This window comes from Danio rerio, chromosome 16 (assembly GCF_049306965.1).
Source record: "Danio rerio strain Tuebingen ecotype United States chromosome 16, GRCz12tu, whole genome shotgun sequence".
NCBI classification, from domain to species: Eukaryota; Metazoa; Chordata; class Actinopteri; order Cypriniformes; family Danionidae; genus Danio; species Danio rerio.
In genome coordinates, this window is record NC_133191.1 from 8,533,380 (window position 1) to 8,547,500 (window position 14,121).

The 14,121-nt window shown below is 37.3% G+C and overlaps 1 protein-coding gene across 3 annotated transcripts in view; it reads right to left on the reverse strand.

The window, feature by feature from the left end:
* The window catches only part of gask1a (golgi associated kinase 1A), a 63,352-nt gene that overhangs the window by 5,202 nt on the left and 44,029 nt on the right, over positions 1 to 14,121 (reverse strand). For all 3 annotated transcript variants that reach the window (XM_003200134.7, XM_017351462.4, XM_073925818.1), the window contains exon 3: positions 2,136 to 2,258. In XM_003200134.7, the coding sequence (XP_003200182.2) occupies positions 2,136 to 2,258 (123 nt within the window). The remainder of the gene's footprint in view (positions 1 to 2,135; positions 2,259 to 14,121) is intronic.

Genomic DNA, 14,121 nt, shown 5'->3' on the forward strand with positions numbered 1-14,121 from the left:
ATTTCCATTCACAAATAATCATTGAACAGTGGTATACATCCAGCACAATACTTTTACTTGCATTATGAACATTATAGCGACTTGATACCAAACACATAAAAAATGTGTTAAAATTTTTTTAAATAGGCCTAATTGTGCTAAAAGTAGTTTAAGTTATGACAATAGTTAAACTAAAACATCGTCTGAAAGTCAAACTGACATAAAATAGGATTTTTTCTTTATTTTCAATACACACATTGAATTTCAAGGATAGGACTAACAACAGAGACTGCTTTCAGTAATTATGATTGCAGTAAGCTTTGTATGGCTTTCTGCAATGGCAAAGGGACATTTCAGAAACTGTGGAAGAATTTTATGGGCAAGTGCTATTAAAACAGATGACTTCTGCAGACTGGCTCCAAAAACCTAAACCCCAACCATCATATCTCCAGCTCTCTGAACTCTGTCAGATAATGACTACAAAACCAATCTAAAGGCTCCCATGGAAACGGATTGCCTTGACTCATTTTAGCTACCTCACTTAATTTAGTTGGGTTTCCAGCTCACAGTGTGAGTGGAAGCTCAAGCTTCGTGTAGACGTCGAGAGCTGTTGGAAAGTTATTATTTCTGATATTGGAAAGCAGAATGAAAGAAACAACAAAAAAACTTCTACACTCTCCTGGTAGAAAACGAATACTTGCCAGCTGCAGGACCTTGTCAGGAGGTCAGTCAATACAACTTGATGGAAAAAGGCAAGTGTTTCAAGTTACACTGAAGCCATGGTGTCATCATTTATGCAAGTTTTTTCTCTTCAATGTCAAGTGGAATCCTGACTATAGTCTAATGGCACTTGCACACAAAAAATGGTTAGTTTTTTTTGATGATATTGTTGTATTATTTTCTTAAGGACTCCTGCCAAAATCAAGGTTGAAACATTTTTAAAATGATTTAGTTTTATTATTTTTAAAAGTAAAATCAAAATAAATTATAGCTGTTGTTTGGTATTTACTGTAAATACTCCTTGCAAATTCTGACTTAAAGTTACTGGTCACACTTTACAATGTTCATTAGTTAATGTTAATTAATGCATTTTCTAACATGAACAAACAATGAACAATACATTTACTACTGTATTTGTTCATGTTAGTTAATGTTAGTTAATGAAAATACAGTTGTTCATTGTTAGTTCATGTTAACTCACGGTGCATTAACTAATGTTAACAAGCACGGACTTGAATGTTAATACTGCATTAGTAAATGTTCAATTATGATTAATAAATTCTGTACATGTGTTTTTCATGATTAGTTCATGTAAGTAAATGCATTAACCAATGAACCTTTTTGTAAAGTGTTACAAAGTTACTTTTATTCAATAAGCAGTTTATTTTGGACCTGAAATGACACTGGCTTCTGCCAAAAGATAATAAGACAATGCACAATAATGTCGAGCTAAACATGTGTGCCTAATTTTATCCCTTTGTAGCTCTGGTATGTGTTTTTTTTTCATATTTGTTATTCTAAATATATTATCTTGCACTTGATGCATATTAATGAATCCATAAAAAATAATGAAACAAAATTTACAAAACAATCAGAATAGGCTCATTCTGAAAACTTAGCCCTATATACATTTCAGGAGATCATGAATTATGTAGCCAGGCTTTCCCGCTGTTACCATTTTGTCCAGTTAGCTCACCATGTACATTGGCAGGCTTAAGAACGTTTCCAGAAAGCAGGTAAAACAAAATCAAAGTCAAAAAAATAAAATAAACAAGTAAATAACTTGTAAATAGAAGTTATGGTAAATAGAATGTGGAAAAATCTGAAAACGTGGGTAAAATCAGGCGAGTGCTTTTCTTTTTCTGGATTGCTTTTTAAAACTGTCAATTTGTGCTTTTAAAAAGACTATTGGTTGGGTTTAGTAAAGGAGGAGGCTGGGTCAGTTAATTGGTCAGTCAGTCAGTTAGTCGACAACGGCAGAATGAGCCTGGGCTGAAAACAATTCAAAACAGAATCTTCGAGCTGTGATAATTGTGTTCTCTTCTTTCTTCAAAAAAGAAAAAGGCAATATTGTGTCTATTGAATAAAATCAATACTGAACCAAAAATAATAATAATAGTTTATCATTTGACAAATGTAAACAATATTTCAATTACCAGAATGTGCACCAGATTTAAGTCCTTTGGGTTTCCACATTTGACATGCAGCAGGTTTTCAATACACAGATCGGATGGATCTGCTCTGAAACCACAGCAAGACCGGTCCAGTCTGTCATTAACCTGCAGAACACAATGGATTAATTATATGTTAATAGAAATTGCAATGCTTTGTAATATAATGACTGACATACAAAATAAGTTTTTAAACCATGATTTTTAAAACCACTGGCTAAAAATGTTTTGCACTTTTGTGAAAGGGAGTAATTCTGTATCACACTCTCCAAATTTTTTCATTGAAAAGTATTGTGTCCAGTGTAAAAGACCATGAATGTTAAAAGGTTAATCATGAAATTATATTTCAAACCAAGAAAAATTTTTGTTGGCTTGAAAAACCCAACATATCAAACTACAATTTTAGCCAACCCAGGCTCATTCTTAAAAAAACGTAGCCCCGTGGATTTATGTGGCCGGAAGTACGTATGGCTGCATTTCGTTTTTTCAAGCGAATGCTACATGGCGGTGTGACGCTACTCCTCTTCACGCTCACCGGCTGGGCTGACGGCTCACCTCCTCCATGTGGAGGGCTTTCTTGTCGCTTCCAGTTTGTTCGGTTAGCTAGTCGTGTTACGTCGGCGGAGCGGAGGCCCGGAGGAGGAGGAGCCAACAAAAAAAAAACAATTCCAAAAAATAACGGTGCGAGAATGCGGTGCAATCCAAAAACGCGGTCAAAATGGGAAAAGTGTTTTTCATTTTCTGGATGGCTTTTGTAAATCGTCACTTGGGTTTAGAGAAGAAGGAGGAGGAGGGTCAGTCGATCGTTCAGTCATTCATTCAGTCAGTCGGTCAGACGGTCCCTCGACAGCGGCCTCTGGCAGCTTGCGGGTTTGCGAAAACAAGACTGCACAAATACGTACCTACCGGGATGTATTTTGCGGTCTCCAAAAACGTCCGCGGGGCTACGTTTCCAGAATGAGCCTGGGTTGATTTTAGCTGTTTCTTCATGCTAGCAACATGAACTGTTTCAAAGAAAGTCCTTTATCTGTCGGCAACCTGATTAAACCTCCATTAGAGTGCATATTAGCATCCATATTTCACACTTCCATTTGGAAATAGCCTAAGTGCTTAATCTTTTCTTCTTGAAAACGCCAGTATATATCTATGATGTGCAAAACTTATACTTAAAAACAGAACATAATATTGAATAAGAACACGAACTGGGACACATCTATATGACATGCTAGCAAATTGCTAAACATTTATGTTCCTTGATAAAACATGTTAGTTCATGCTAGCAATATGTTAACCATGCTAGAAACATGCCAGTAATACACTATGGTACAATGCTATATGCAATAATAATAAAAAACATTAACCATAACGTTAGCATTAGCATTGAGTGCTTAATCTGCTTAATTTAGTGCATTCTCTTTTCTTTTTTTTTTAAATGTCAGTATAAATATGCTATTTGCAATATTTCAAACACAAAAGCGTGGTGAATACGTACACAAACTGGAAAACAAATTCCTAAACATTTAAAAAACGTGGTAGGCTAAACGTACATTTTAAAACACAAGAGTTCATGCTAGCAATTTATTAACCATGCTAATATAACATGCAACAGGTTACTACAGTACAATGCTAACCATAGGTTAAAAAAACAATCAGTATATGTAATGCTAATGTTTAGTTAGGCGAGTTTAGCACTGAAGACGCAAAACTAGTAAAAAACTAGCTAACCAGGCTAACATCAGCTAATGCTGACCAACTACAATTAGCAGGCGAGCTAAATGAGTCTATTTCCCAAATCAGGAGACAATTATCAACTTCCTCCATTAAAGTTGATTATCATATTGAATCAGTATCAATGGCTTTGGATGCAATTTGTCAAGTTTACTTGATTAAATTTATGGTTACGTTTGTAAATCTGCTGTTTAACTCAACCGTCCAGTTTCTAGCAGAGCTAATGTGAAGTCAATACTAGACTATATTGCAATGCTAAACATACTACAAAAATCAACATTATAATTAAAGCTAGCATGTTAACTAATGTTAAAACATGCTAGCAACATGCTAGATGGCAAGGATTTTAAAAATCTTAAAGATGCTTCAAAACAGAAATGTATTAACATGCTAGCAACATGCTAACTACTGTATGTGCTATAAATGTAACTTTTTTTTCCTACAGACCTACTATGTAGTTTTCTCTCGCCTCACAACATTTTAACGACATTACTCCACTCTGATTCCAGTGTGTGGTGAAACCACGCTGTGGGTGAGAAGTAAAGGTGAGATGTGACCCCGTGGTGCCGTGAGTGTAGGTTTTACAAGCTCATTCCCTGTAAGTTCATCTTCCTTCACTCTTAAACTCCACAGGCCATATACAGACACACCACTGCTATATTTCACACTAAAAAATCCGAGTCGACCTCAGAACAACTCATGTTTATTCACTGAAGGTGTTTGTGATTAGGTGGGTAATAAGATGGAGGCGGGTATTAACATTTGCTGGGCAATTACACTTTATATTGTTTAGACTTTAGAGGATTTCACAACATAAACTTTTTGTCCTCATGTACTCTTTATTTTTCTTTGTTTGTCTTTTTTCTGGCTAACCCAGCCGATTTGAATGTTATCTTTCGATTAAATGGGTTATCAGTGGTTATCAGTTGATAACTTAGCTAACACTCTAATCTCATATAGGAATTATATAAGTCATTTATGGTTGTAATTCACAGTAGCCTATTTATTAAGAAAAGTAATAATAATAAAATTATTATTACTAATATTACTCATTCATTTATTCATTGATTTTCTTACCCATACACTCTCCTTCACACTCATACACTACGGACAATTTAGCCTAATTAGCCAATTCACCTGTACCGCATGTCTTTGGACTGTGGGGGAAACCGGAGCACCCAGGGGAAACCCATGCAAACACAGGGAGAACATGCAAACTCCACACAGAAACGTCAACTGACCCAGCTGAGACTCGAACCAGCAACCTTCTTGCTGTGAGGCCACAGCACTACCTACTGTGCCACCATGTCTCCCCTATTAATATTATTATTATTATTGTTATTATTTTTTTTATTATTAAGTATTGTTGATTTATTTTTAATTTTAATTCATTTCATTTTCTTTTCGGCTTAGTCCCTTTATTAATCTGGGGTCGCCACTGTGGAATGAACCGCCAACTTATTCAGCATATGTTTTACGCAGGGGATGCCCTTCCAGCTGCAACCGATCTCTGGGAAACATCCATACACTTTCATTCACACACATACACTACGGACAATTTAGCCTACCCAATTCACCTGTACCTCATGTCTTTGGACTGTGGGGGAAACTGGAGCACCCGGAGGAAACCCACACAAAAGCAGGGAGAACATGCAAACTCCACACAGAAACACGAACTGACCCATTCCCAGCGACCTTCTTGCTTTGAGGCGACAGCACTACCTATTGCGCCACTGCGTATTATCAGGCATACTGTGAAAATGTCCTTGCTCTGTCAAACATCATTTGGGAAATATTTAAAAAAAGAATAATAATAATTCTGACTTCAACTATATAATGTCATCTTAAAAATAAATGTTACCTAAATACATATATATAAAATAAGTGAGGTTTAAGATAAGTATTGAAAAAGTCTGTCAATTATGTGGAAGCACCTTAAAGATAACAATAAAAATAGCTAGGAAATATGTTTGTCACTTGTCTACATGCTGATATTAAACCAAGAATCACATTTTTCACATCAGCTCAATGTCTGTGACAGCTGATGTCAGTTGGCAGTATCACAAGGAGACAGTCCTCAACACACATTGTGTTCCTCCTGCACATCATGCTCAAATCTGTGATTTCTTTCCTCTCTCAGCCAACACTGTGATAACCTTAGGGCTCACTTATGTAATGTTCTAGCCCAGTGCTGCCAGTGAACCATGGTGAATGCCACAGAGCATTTCTGTTAAAGACATTTCCATGCCACAGCCCTGAATCTTCTGAATCATGTGACCTTTTGCTTAAAAACCATTCACATTTACCATGGATTTACAAATACAGTTGAAGTCAGAATTATTAGCCCCCCTGTTTATTTTTTCTGCCAATTTCTGTTTAATGGAGAGATTTTTTCAGCACATTTCTATACATAATAGTTTTATTAACTCATTTCTAATAACTGATTTATTTTATCTTTGCCATGATGACAGAGCATAATATTTGACTAGATATTCTTCAAGACACTTCTATACAGCTTAAAGGGACATTTAAAGGCTTAACTAGGTTAATTAGGTTAACTAGGCAGGTTAGGGTAATTAGCCAAGTTATTGTATAATGATAATAATAATTTTGTCCTTAAAATGGTGTTTAAAAAATTTAAAACTGCTTTTATTCTAGCCGAAATAAAACAAATAAGACTTTCTCCAGAAGAAAAAATATTATCAGACACACTGTGAAAATTTCCTTGCTCTGTTAAACATCATTTGGCAAATATTTAAAAAGAAAAAAATGCAAAGGGGCGTTGTTAGGATGTCCCGGGGTGCAGATGTACAAAACCAGTGACGAGGAATAAATTCAGTCCAAAGTGTTTATTTTAGTGCAAAAATGTGTGCATTCCCAGCAAATATATATATATACAAAATTTACAGAATCAAGTTGTGTTCTGGCTATGCCAACAGTTAGGCCCCAACACACAACTATCCACACAGGAAAAAAAAAAACCTTCCTAAAATAACCGTCATGCAGGAGCCATTTTAGAGAGTTTGGCTCCACCCATTTTGTTAGAACATACCACATGAAAACATATACAACTTCTAAAGCAAGTCAAAAATATTTTATGAGACAACACATATGGTAGTAACATGCAACATATACATCTCAGAATTACCTAAAAAAGTGTCTGATTAATATGTTCCATCAAAATCAATGGTTTCCTTGATTTATCCCCCTATAACATCATCTAACATGGTAGAACCCTAATCATTGGGGAAATGGAAACCTTAAAATGGCTGCCTTTCCTGCATACAGGTTTGGCGGCACCCAGTAAAGACAGTACTAAAGGAATGTTGGGAATATGGACATAAAAAGATAGATAGTTTTGGTTGGACAGTAAATGAGGAGGCTCAAAATATGGGCATAAGAGACATCAATTTAGCCCCTGCTGTGCCAACCTCTGCGATTCTGCCTTGGCTTTTCCATATGCCAGTAGTCGATTTATTACTACATGAGGAAAAACACAAAACTAATATGTTAAATGAAAAAGAAATACAACAATACATAAATCAGTCATATTTCAATTATTTACAGATATATACAGATGGGTCAAAAGATCCTAAAGATGAAAAAACGGCAGTAGCAGTTTACATTCCAAAATTCAATATTAAAATATCAAAAAGAATATCGGACCGACTTTCTGTGTACACTACAGAAATAGTAGCTATACTTCTTGCTCTTCAGTGGATAGAAGAAGTGAAACCATTAAGATCAGTAATATGCTCAGATTCTCTGTCAGTACTAAACAACTTAATTACTGGAACATCTAAGGCAAGACAGGACATAATGAATGAGATAATGCAAAATTTATTTAGAATCAGACAGGGTGGACTTTTTGTAAGCTTCTTGTGTATTCCTGGTCATATGGGAGTAGTAGGTAATGAAGAGGCAGACCAACTTGCAAAGGAAGCATTACAACATAATCAAATAGAAATAAAAATAAAAATAAGTAAGTCAGAGGTAAAAAAACATAATTGCAAAAGAAACAGGTAGAATGTGGCAAAGGGAGTGGGATAATGGAGAAAAAGGCAGACATATGCATAATATTCAAGGATGTGTGGGTGGTACTAGAAAAAAGTTTGGTAATAGAAGGAATGATGTGGTAATAACTAGGTTGCGTGTTGGTCATTGTTTGCTAAACCAGTATAAGTTTAGAATAGGGAAGCATAAGACAGGATGTTGTGATAAATGCGGGAAAATAGAAACATTAGAACATGTAATTACAGAATGTGTGGCATATGAAAATCAGAGATATCAATTAGTTCAAGGATTAAGTATTTATGGGATTAAAAATTTGTCATTTCAGACCCTATTAGGAAACGGTTCAAATCAAGTTGAAATAATAATGCAAATAATTAATTACTTAAAGGAAACAAAATTGATTAATAGAATTTAAGAATAGCTTAGCAAAATAAGGAATTAAAATTTGATATGATATTTAACTAGTATTTTTTTTCTCCTCTCCTCCTACTCTTCTTCCTGTTCTCTCTTCCCTTTGGTAATCTCATCCCTCCATTCGTATCATATATATTTAGAACTCATGCTTTTTCCTACATTATGCGCTCCACACTCCTATCCAGTAGGTGGCGGAAATGCACCATTTAAGTTGGTCTGCCAACCGCCATTAATCCCATAAGAAGAAGAAGAAGAAGAACATACAGGTTTGGCTGTTTGGAGGTGACCCAGAATGTACAGTAAGTAGGACAATATTATTTGTTTGTTAGTTTTAACCATGAAAATTACTACTATGATTGCAACAAAGTCTGGTGTGGTTTATTTTAAATGTTAAACCAAATAATAGTGGTGGGCAAAGCGAGGCTTCGTGAAACACTGAAACAGTCGAAGCAAATGTGTCGAAGCTTCGAAACGTTTTGAAACCCCACTCTACAGTGGTCATTTTTTATGTATTGCACTGAAACAGCTTCAGCAAAGAACAGTTGAACAAATTGAGGCATTAAACCCAACTTTGTATGTTTGATCCTTCAAGTAACATAGTACAGTGGTTAAGGTGTCAGACTTCCATGTGTGGTTAGTAGGTTTCGAAGCCAGGCTGTCGCAGTTGTTTTGAAATGCTTTAATACCAATTGGTAATGCTTTGCTCTTGTATCGTTTTGTTTCAACATTGGTCTGATATCTGAATGAACAATTTGTGAATAAATATGTCTTGTTTTTGTCTTAAAACAGGGTTGTTGCTAGATCAAAAACGGTGGCCTGAAGTTATCAAGAATTATTTATATTATTCATTAAATTTCCCATTTATTGTATTTTATTAATGTCTACCCAAACCCTAAACCCAACCATACTGTAAAAATATTTATTATTGTTTTACAGTGTTACAAAAATGATGCTAAATTGATGGCGTAACTGCAGCTGTTTCCTATTTAGGCTACACAAAACAGAAACATGATTAAAATATATAAAACCATGATTTCAGAGTATTTGTACAAGTCGGGATTCGAACCCAAAACATCATGCAAAGCATAGAATCAATTAGCAAACACATAGTCCTCTAAGCCATATGAGACAGAGATTGTTTGATGACCTTGGCAGTCAAATGAGGATTCGCCAGGTCTCGAAACGTTTCTAAGCTGATCGATGCTTTGAATTGCTTTAGTCATGTGACTAGCTGTTTCGAAATACTTTAGTCACGTGACTTGGGTGCTTCGGATCATGCTTCGGTGCAGTGTTTCGAAACACTTGCGCTTCGGGATCTCGAAACTGTGTCGAAACATCAGTTTCATGTCAGCCATCCCTACCAAATAATGAAATGTTAAGCTAAAAAAAATAAATAAACAAACAGCAAAAATGATTTTTCAGAAATGAATGGAGCATTTCTAAATCACACAAAACAGTCAGGTATCCACACACACAGTACATTTCATGTTTGTTTGTTTTTTCAGCTGGCATCTAAATTGTGTGTATAGTGGAAATGGTTTGTGTGAGTTAGTGCATGCTTACTAGCTTGCCTACATAAAAGTCAGTCAAAGCCTATCTGTGACAGGCGCTTACAATTCTGACTTCAACTGTATATAGGGGTGTAGACCATCTGACAAAAGTCTTGTTGCCTATCCAAGTTTTAGGAACAACAAATAATAACTTCGTTGATCATTTGGTATGAGAAGTGGTCTATATATAAGACAAACGCCTCTAGATTACACTTATTTTACCTCAGTAAACTATGAACTATAAACTACGAATGCAATTCTGAGTTGCAATCTGAGAGGCTTTGATGACATCATCATCAACAACAACAACAACATGCATACAAAACGTTTTCCTCTTTAGAGCTAGCTGTGAGTGTTTCATTTCCGATCCTGACTGATATATTTAGTTGGTCATATTATCTAAATTATCTGACCACCATCTGTGGTCCTATCAGGTCCTATGTGGCCCGCCGGTGGCTAATTCTCGATTTGATGGCGCACAGAAGGTCTTGTTGTTCCCGTGGTGACAGTGAGTGTGTCCTTCACACAGTTCTGTGCTTAAGGGTGTGAGGTTTCACATCAGTGCCATCAGAGGTGCTAAATGAATAGAGAGGAACAAGTGTTCAAGGGTCCCAGTCAGCAATTTCACCAGATCAATACAAAGCTATTAGCTGTTGGCCATGTTACAGCTATTGACTTTTCCTCTAAGGTCTAATGTATTATTCATGGCCATCCATACACCCACGTTTTCACAGTGCACGGTTCTCGAACACGCAGATTATCCTCACAAATCCATTAAGCACATTCATGAACAGTCGCTATTACACAGATACACACGTGCGCATAACATTAGTCTCGTTTATCAGACATCAAGACATTTTCCACACTCGATTTGGCCTGGCGTTTAATCAAGCCGGAGGACTGTGTACTTTTGTTCACTTATAAGACTCGTACACACCGCTTTTCATTTGCGTTTATCCTCAGCGTTTTTTCAAGATGCTTTTCGGTATTCAAATCCAAGCGATTTTCGCTGGCGTTGAGCTGAAGAGTATGCAATATCACTCCTTGACGTTAGATGGCGCTACACGTCTTTAAGCTTCTGACACCCGCTTGTAACACAGAAGAAGAGGACAAAGTTATCACGCTTGTTGTTATGAATGGTTCAAGCAGCTCCCGCATCTTCTTCAATTTGTGCTCTCATTGACAGTTTTGCGCTTCAAGGCCTCCAAGTGCTGTTTACTGTAACTTCAGCAGCTTCGTGCACGTGAACAAAAGTGGCAATCTGATTGGTGGAGAAGGTGTTGACGCGGTGATTTGGGCACGCACTGATTTTCAGAGTCAAAACACACACACACACACACTCACACACACACAGGGGAGAAAGTGACTGTGTTTACTTGGACATCAGTAATCGATTTATTTGACAAATTATTAAATGGTGGACTTTAACTGCAGTTTGGCTCTTTCGTGTGTGTTATTCCTGTCACAAAATGCGGTGAAAGTCCTACACGACGGTAAGTTTGATTATGGTGCTAATATTTTTACACTCGGTGTAATAGTTCGATACGAGCTAACTTTGCCATCTGAATAAACAAAGAGCACTGGTCGCTCACTTACTAAATCTGTAGAGACAGGACAATCAACAGCAACTAGAGCCGCGTCTTTATTAAGAGCAGACGAGCAGCAAATCCGGATCTCACCATTTCCAGATGAGAAAAGCTCTCGGGTAAACAATGTTCCTTAGACACGTATTTCTGTCGCGCTTCGCGTGCACTGTAATCCACACGTGAGTCCAGCTGCGCTCTCATAGAGAGAAAATGAAAACAAAACCTTCGTTGCAGTAAATTATAAAAGCAACGCTGCACGCTTGTCTTGGCAACACAACGTGGCGTCTCTCTGCCGTCTGAACAGTGTAATGCCTCGTTTCCACTGATTGGTACAGTACGGTACGGTTGGGGTCGGTACGGGTCACTTTTATCAGGCTTGCGTTTCCAATAGCAAGGGTACCCTTTTGGTGGGCGTGGTGTATGACAAAAGTTTACTCTACGTCATGCTCGCTCGAGAAAATGTCTACAATAAAGCTGCACAAGTCGCTCACATATCATATGAAAAGCACTTCTCACAAAACAGATGCTTTACACACATAAATACTTGTGTATAAATGTTTATTACTAACTTTTCTATGAACAGGAGTTGATTATAACTGCAGATCAATGACAGTGCGAAATAGCCTACTGTAACGTCTGTAATTATATTAGATAAATAAATAAATGAACATATATGAACACATACAGACCCTTACAGTCTCCGATATGTTACCAGCTACAGAAAAACTACACACATCATACATTTCGTTCTTAATTAGGTTCAAAACAACACAAAGTATAGCCTACAGTCCTACTGTAGGCCTACTCCTTGGCTTCCCCTTTTTTCAGCGCTCCACTCTCGTGTTTGTCCTTTTCTTTCTGAATGTGTCATTCTCGCGTTTGTCAGCTTCTCATAGGATCGGGTTTCCAAAGCTTGTCAATAATCAAGCGCACGTTATAATTATCAGCTAAAGAAGTTTGTTATTTCAGATTTAGATGCGCGGCAAGCGCAAGTAATCTCTCGCTGTGTATTTCAAACATGGCGGTTCCTTTGCTTACATTCTGGCTTGTTGCCTAAGCGAATGACGTATCTCTGTAAACCAATAGTGTTCAGCTACGCGTCTAGCTCCCCCTTTTGGTACCCTTTCTTGTGTTTGGGACCCTTTTGAAAGGGTGTCGAAAAAGTGGTACCGTACGGTTTGGTTCGGTACGCCTTTTGACAGTGGAAACGGCCATAAAAGCGTACCAAACCGAACCGTACCACTCAGAGGAAACGGGCCATAACAATAATGTATATTTATGAAGTTGCACAATAGAGCGCGCTGATTGGTTTGAATCAAGTCTTACTTACACACCAAGATCTCATGGCAGTGACGCAGCTTCAAAAATTCATTTCAAGAGTTCACACTTAGATACTGTTTGACAACTTGTTAGCAAGTTAGCAGGTTTGGCATGCTGTCCCTGGAGAGAACCCTGAGCTCGGAGATAGTTGAGCCCATGGCTCCCGCCAGGTCCATAAAGCATGTGAGGGGAGTACGAGGTCAGGTGTTCTCAAGAGCTCCTCAAAAGAGGAAAGGAGGAGAAGGGGTGGATTGGGGGTTTCTTCGGAAAACGAAGGTAAGGGAGTAGATCTTAGCTAGGTTACTTATAGTGAGTTTGGATCAATCCGATTGGCTAGCCAATGAGTGTAGATGAGTGGCCAGCTGCAGTCAATCATATCACATGCTTCTCTCGAAATTAGTTTGTGAAACTTCATTTAAAACCAGAAGTACAAATTTGCTCGAAATAATGCAAAAACAACCAATTTTCACTGTTTAGTGGAATATATGTGTCCTAATAGTGTTTTTAGCATCATGGGACACATATATGTCAGTCAACAGCTCAAAAAATGTGTTTTGGTGTTTCGTGACCCTTTAAGATGCACTCATCTTGGAGTGGTTTCAAATCTTTGTGTTTATGTTGTAACCATTGACTTCCATAGTAGGAAAAACAAAAGCTATGGAGGTCAATAGTTTTCAGCATTTTTTCAAAAGATCTTTTGTGTTAAAAAAAAAAACTCAAATAGGTTTGTGAACGTGAAGGTGACACTGTTGCTCAGTGATTAGGACTGCTACCTCACAGCAAGAAGGTCGCTCTTTTGAGTCCCAGCCAGTTGGCATTTCTGTGTGGAGTTTGCATGTTCTCCGTGCATTCGTGTGAGTTTCCTTCGGGTGCTCTGGTTTCCCCCACAGTCCAAATGTTTCTTTTTTGCAACTGTTAAAGTGCGCTTCAGCAATGTCAAAATTAAAGCAAACATTCAAAAAGGTTCATGTCATCCACTAGTACATTTTTCTCCAGTGTGTGTTTAGAGCACGCCTCCGCTGTCGCATGCGTGTTTATATGGGTGCAACCCGCAGGAACCAGATCTCTGAACTATTGCTTTAATTTCACAATTTTCATAATTGAGTTGCTTTTCTAGATATAAACTATCTCATTGTGTGTTCTGAAGGTTGGAATGATGGGAGTGTTAGTAATTAATGACAGAAAGTACTTTTAGTTTTAGATGAACTAATCCTTTATGAAGTGTCTGGCCTGATAATTAGCCATTAGCTCATAGTGAATAATGTGTCTGCTATTATAAAAGTATGCATGCAGTGTTTATTGGTCAGCTTCAAGAGCACCAGATTTTCCCCTCTTGCTGAGTCCGACAAGTTTTTACTA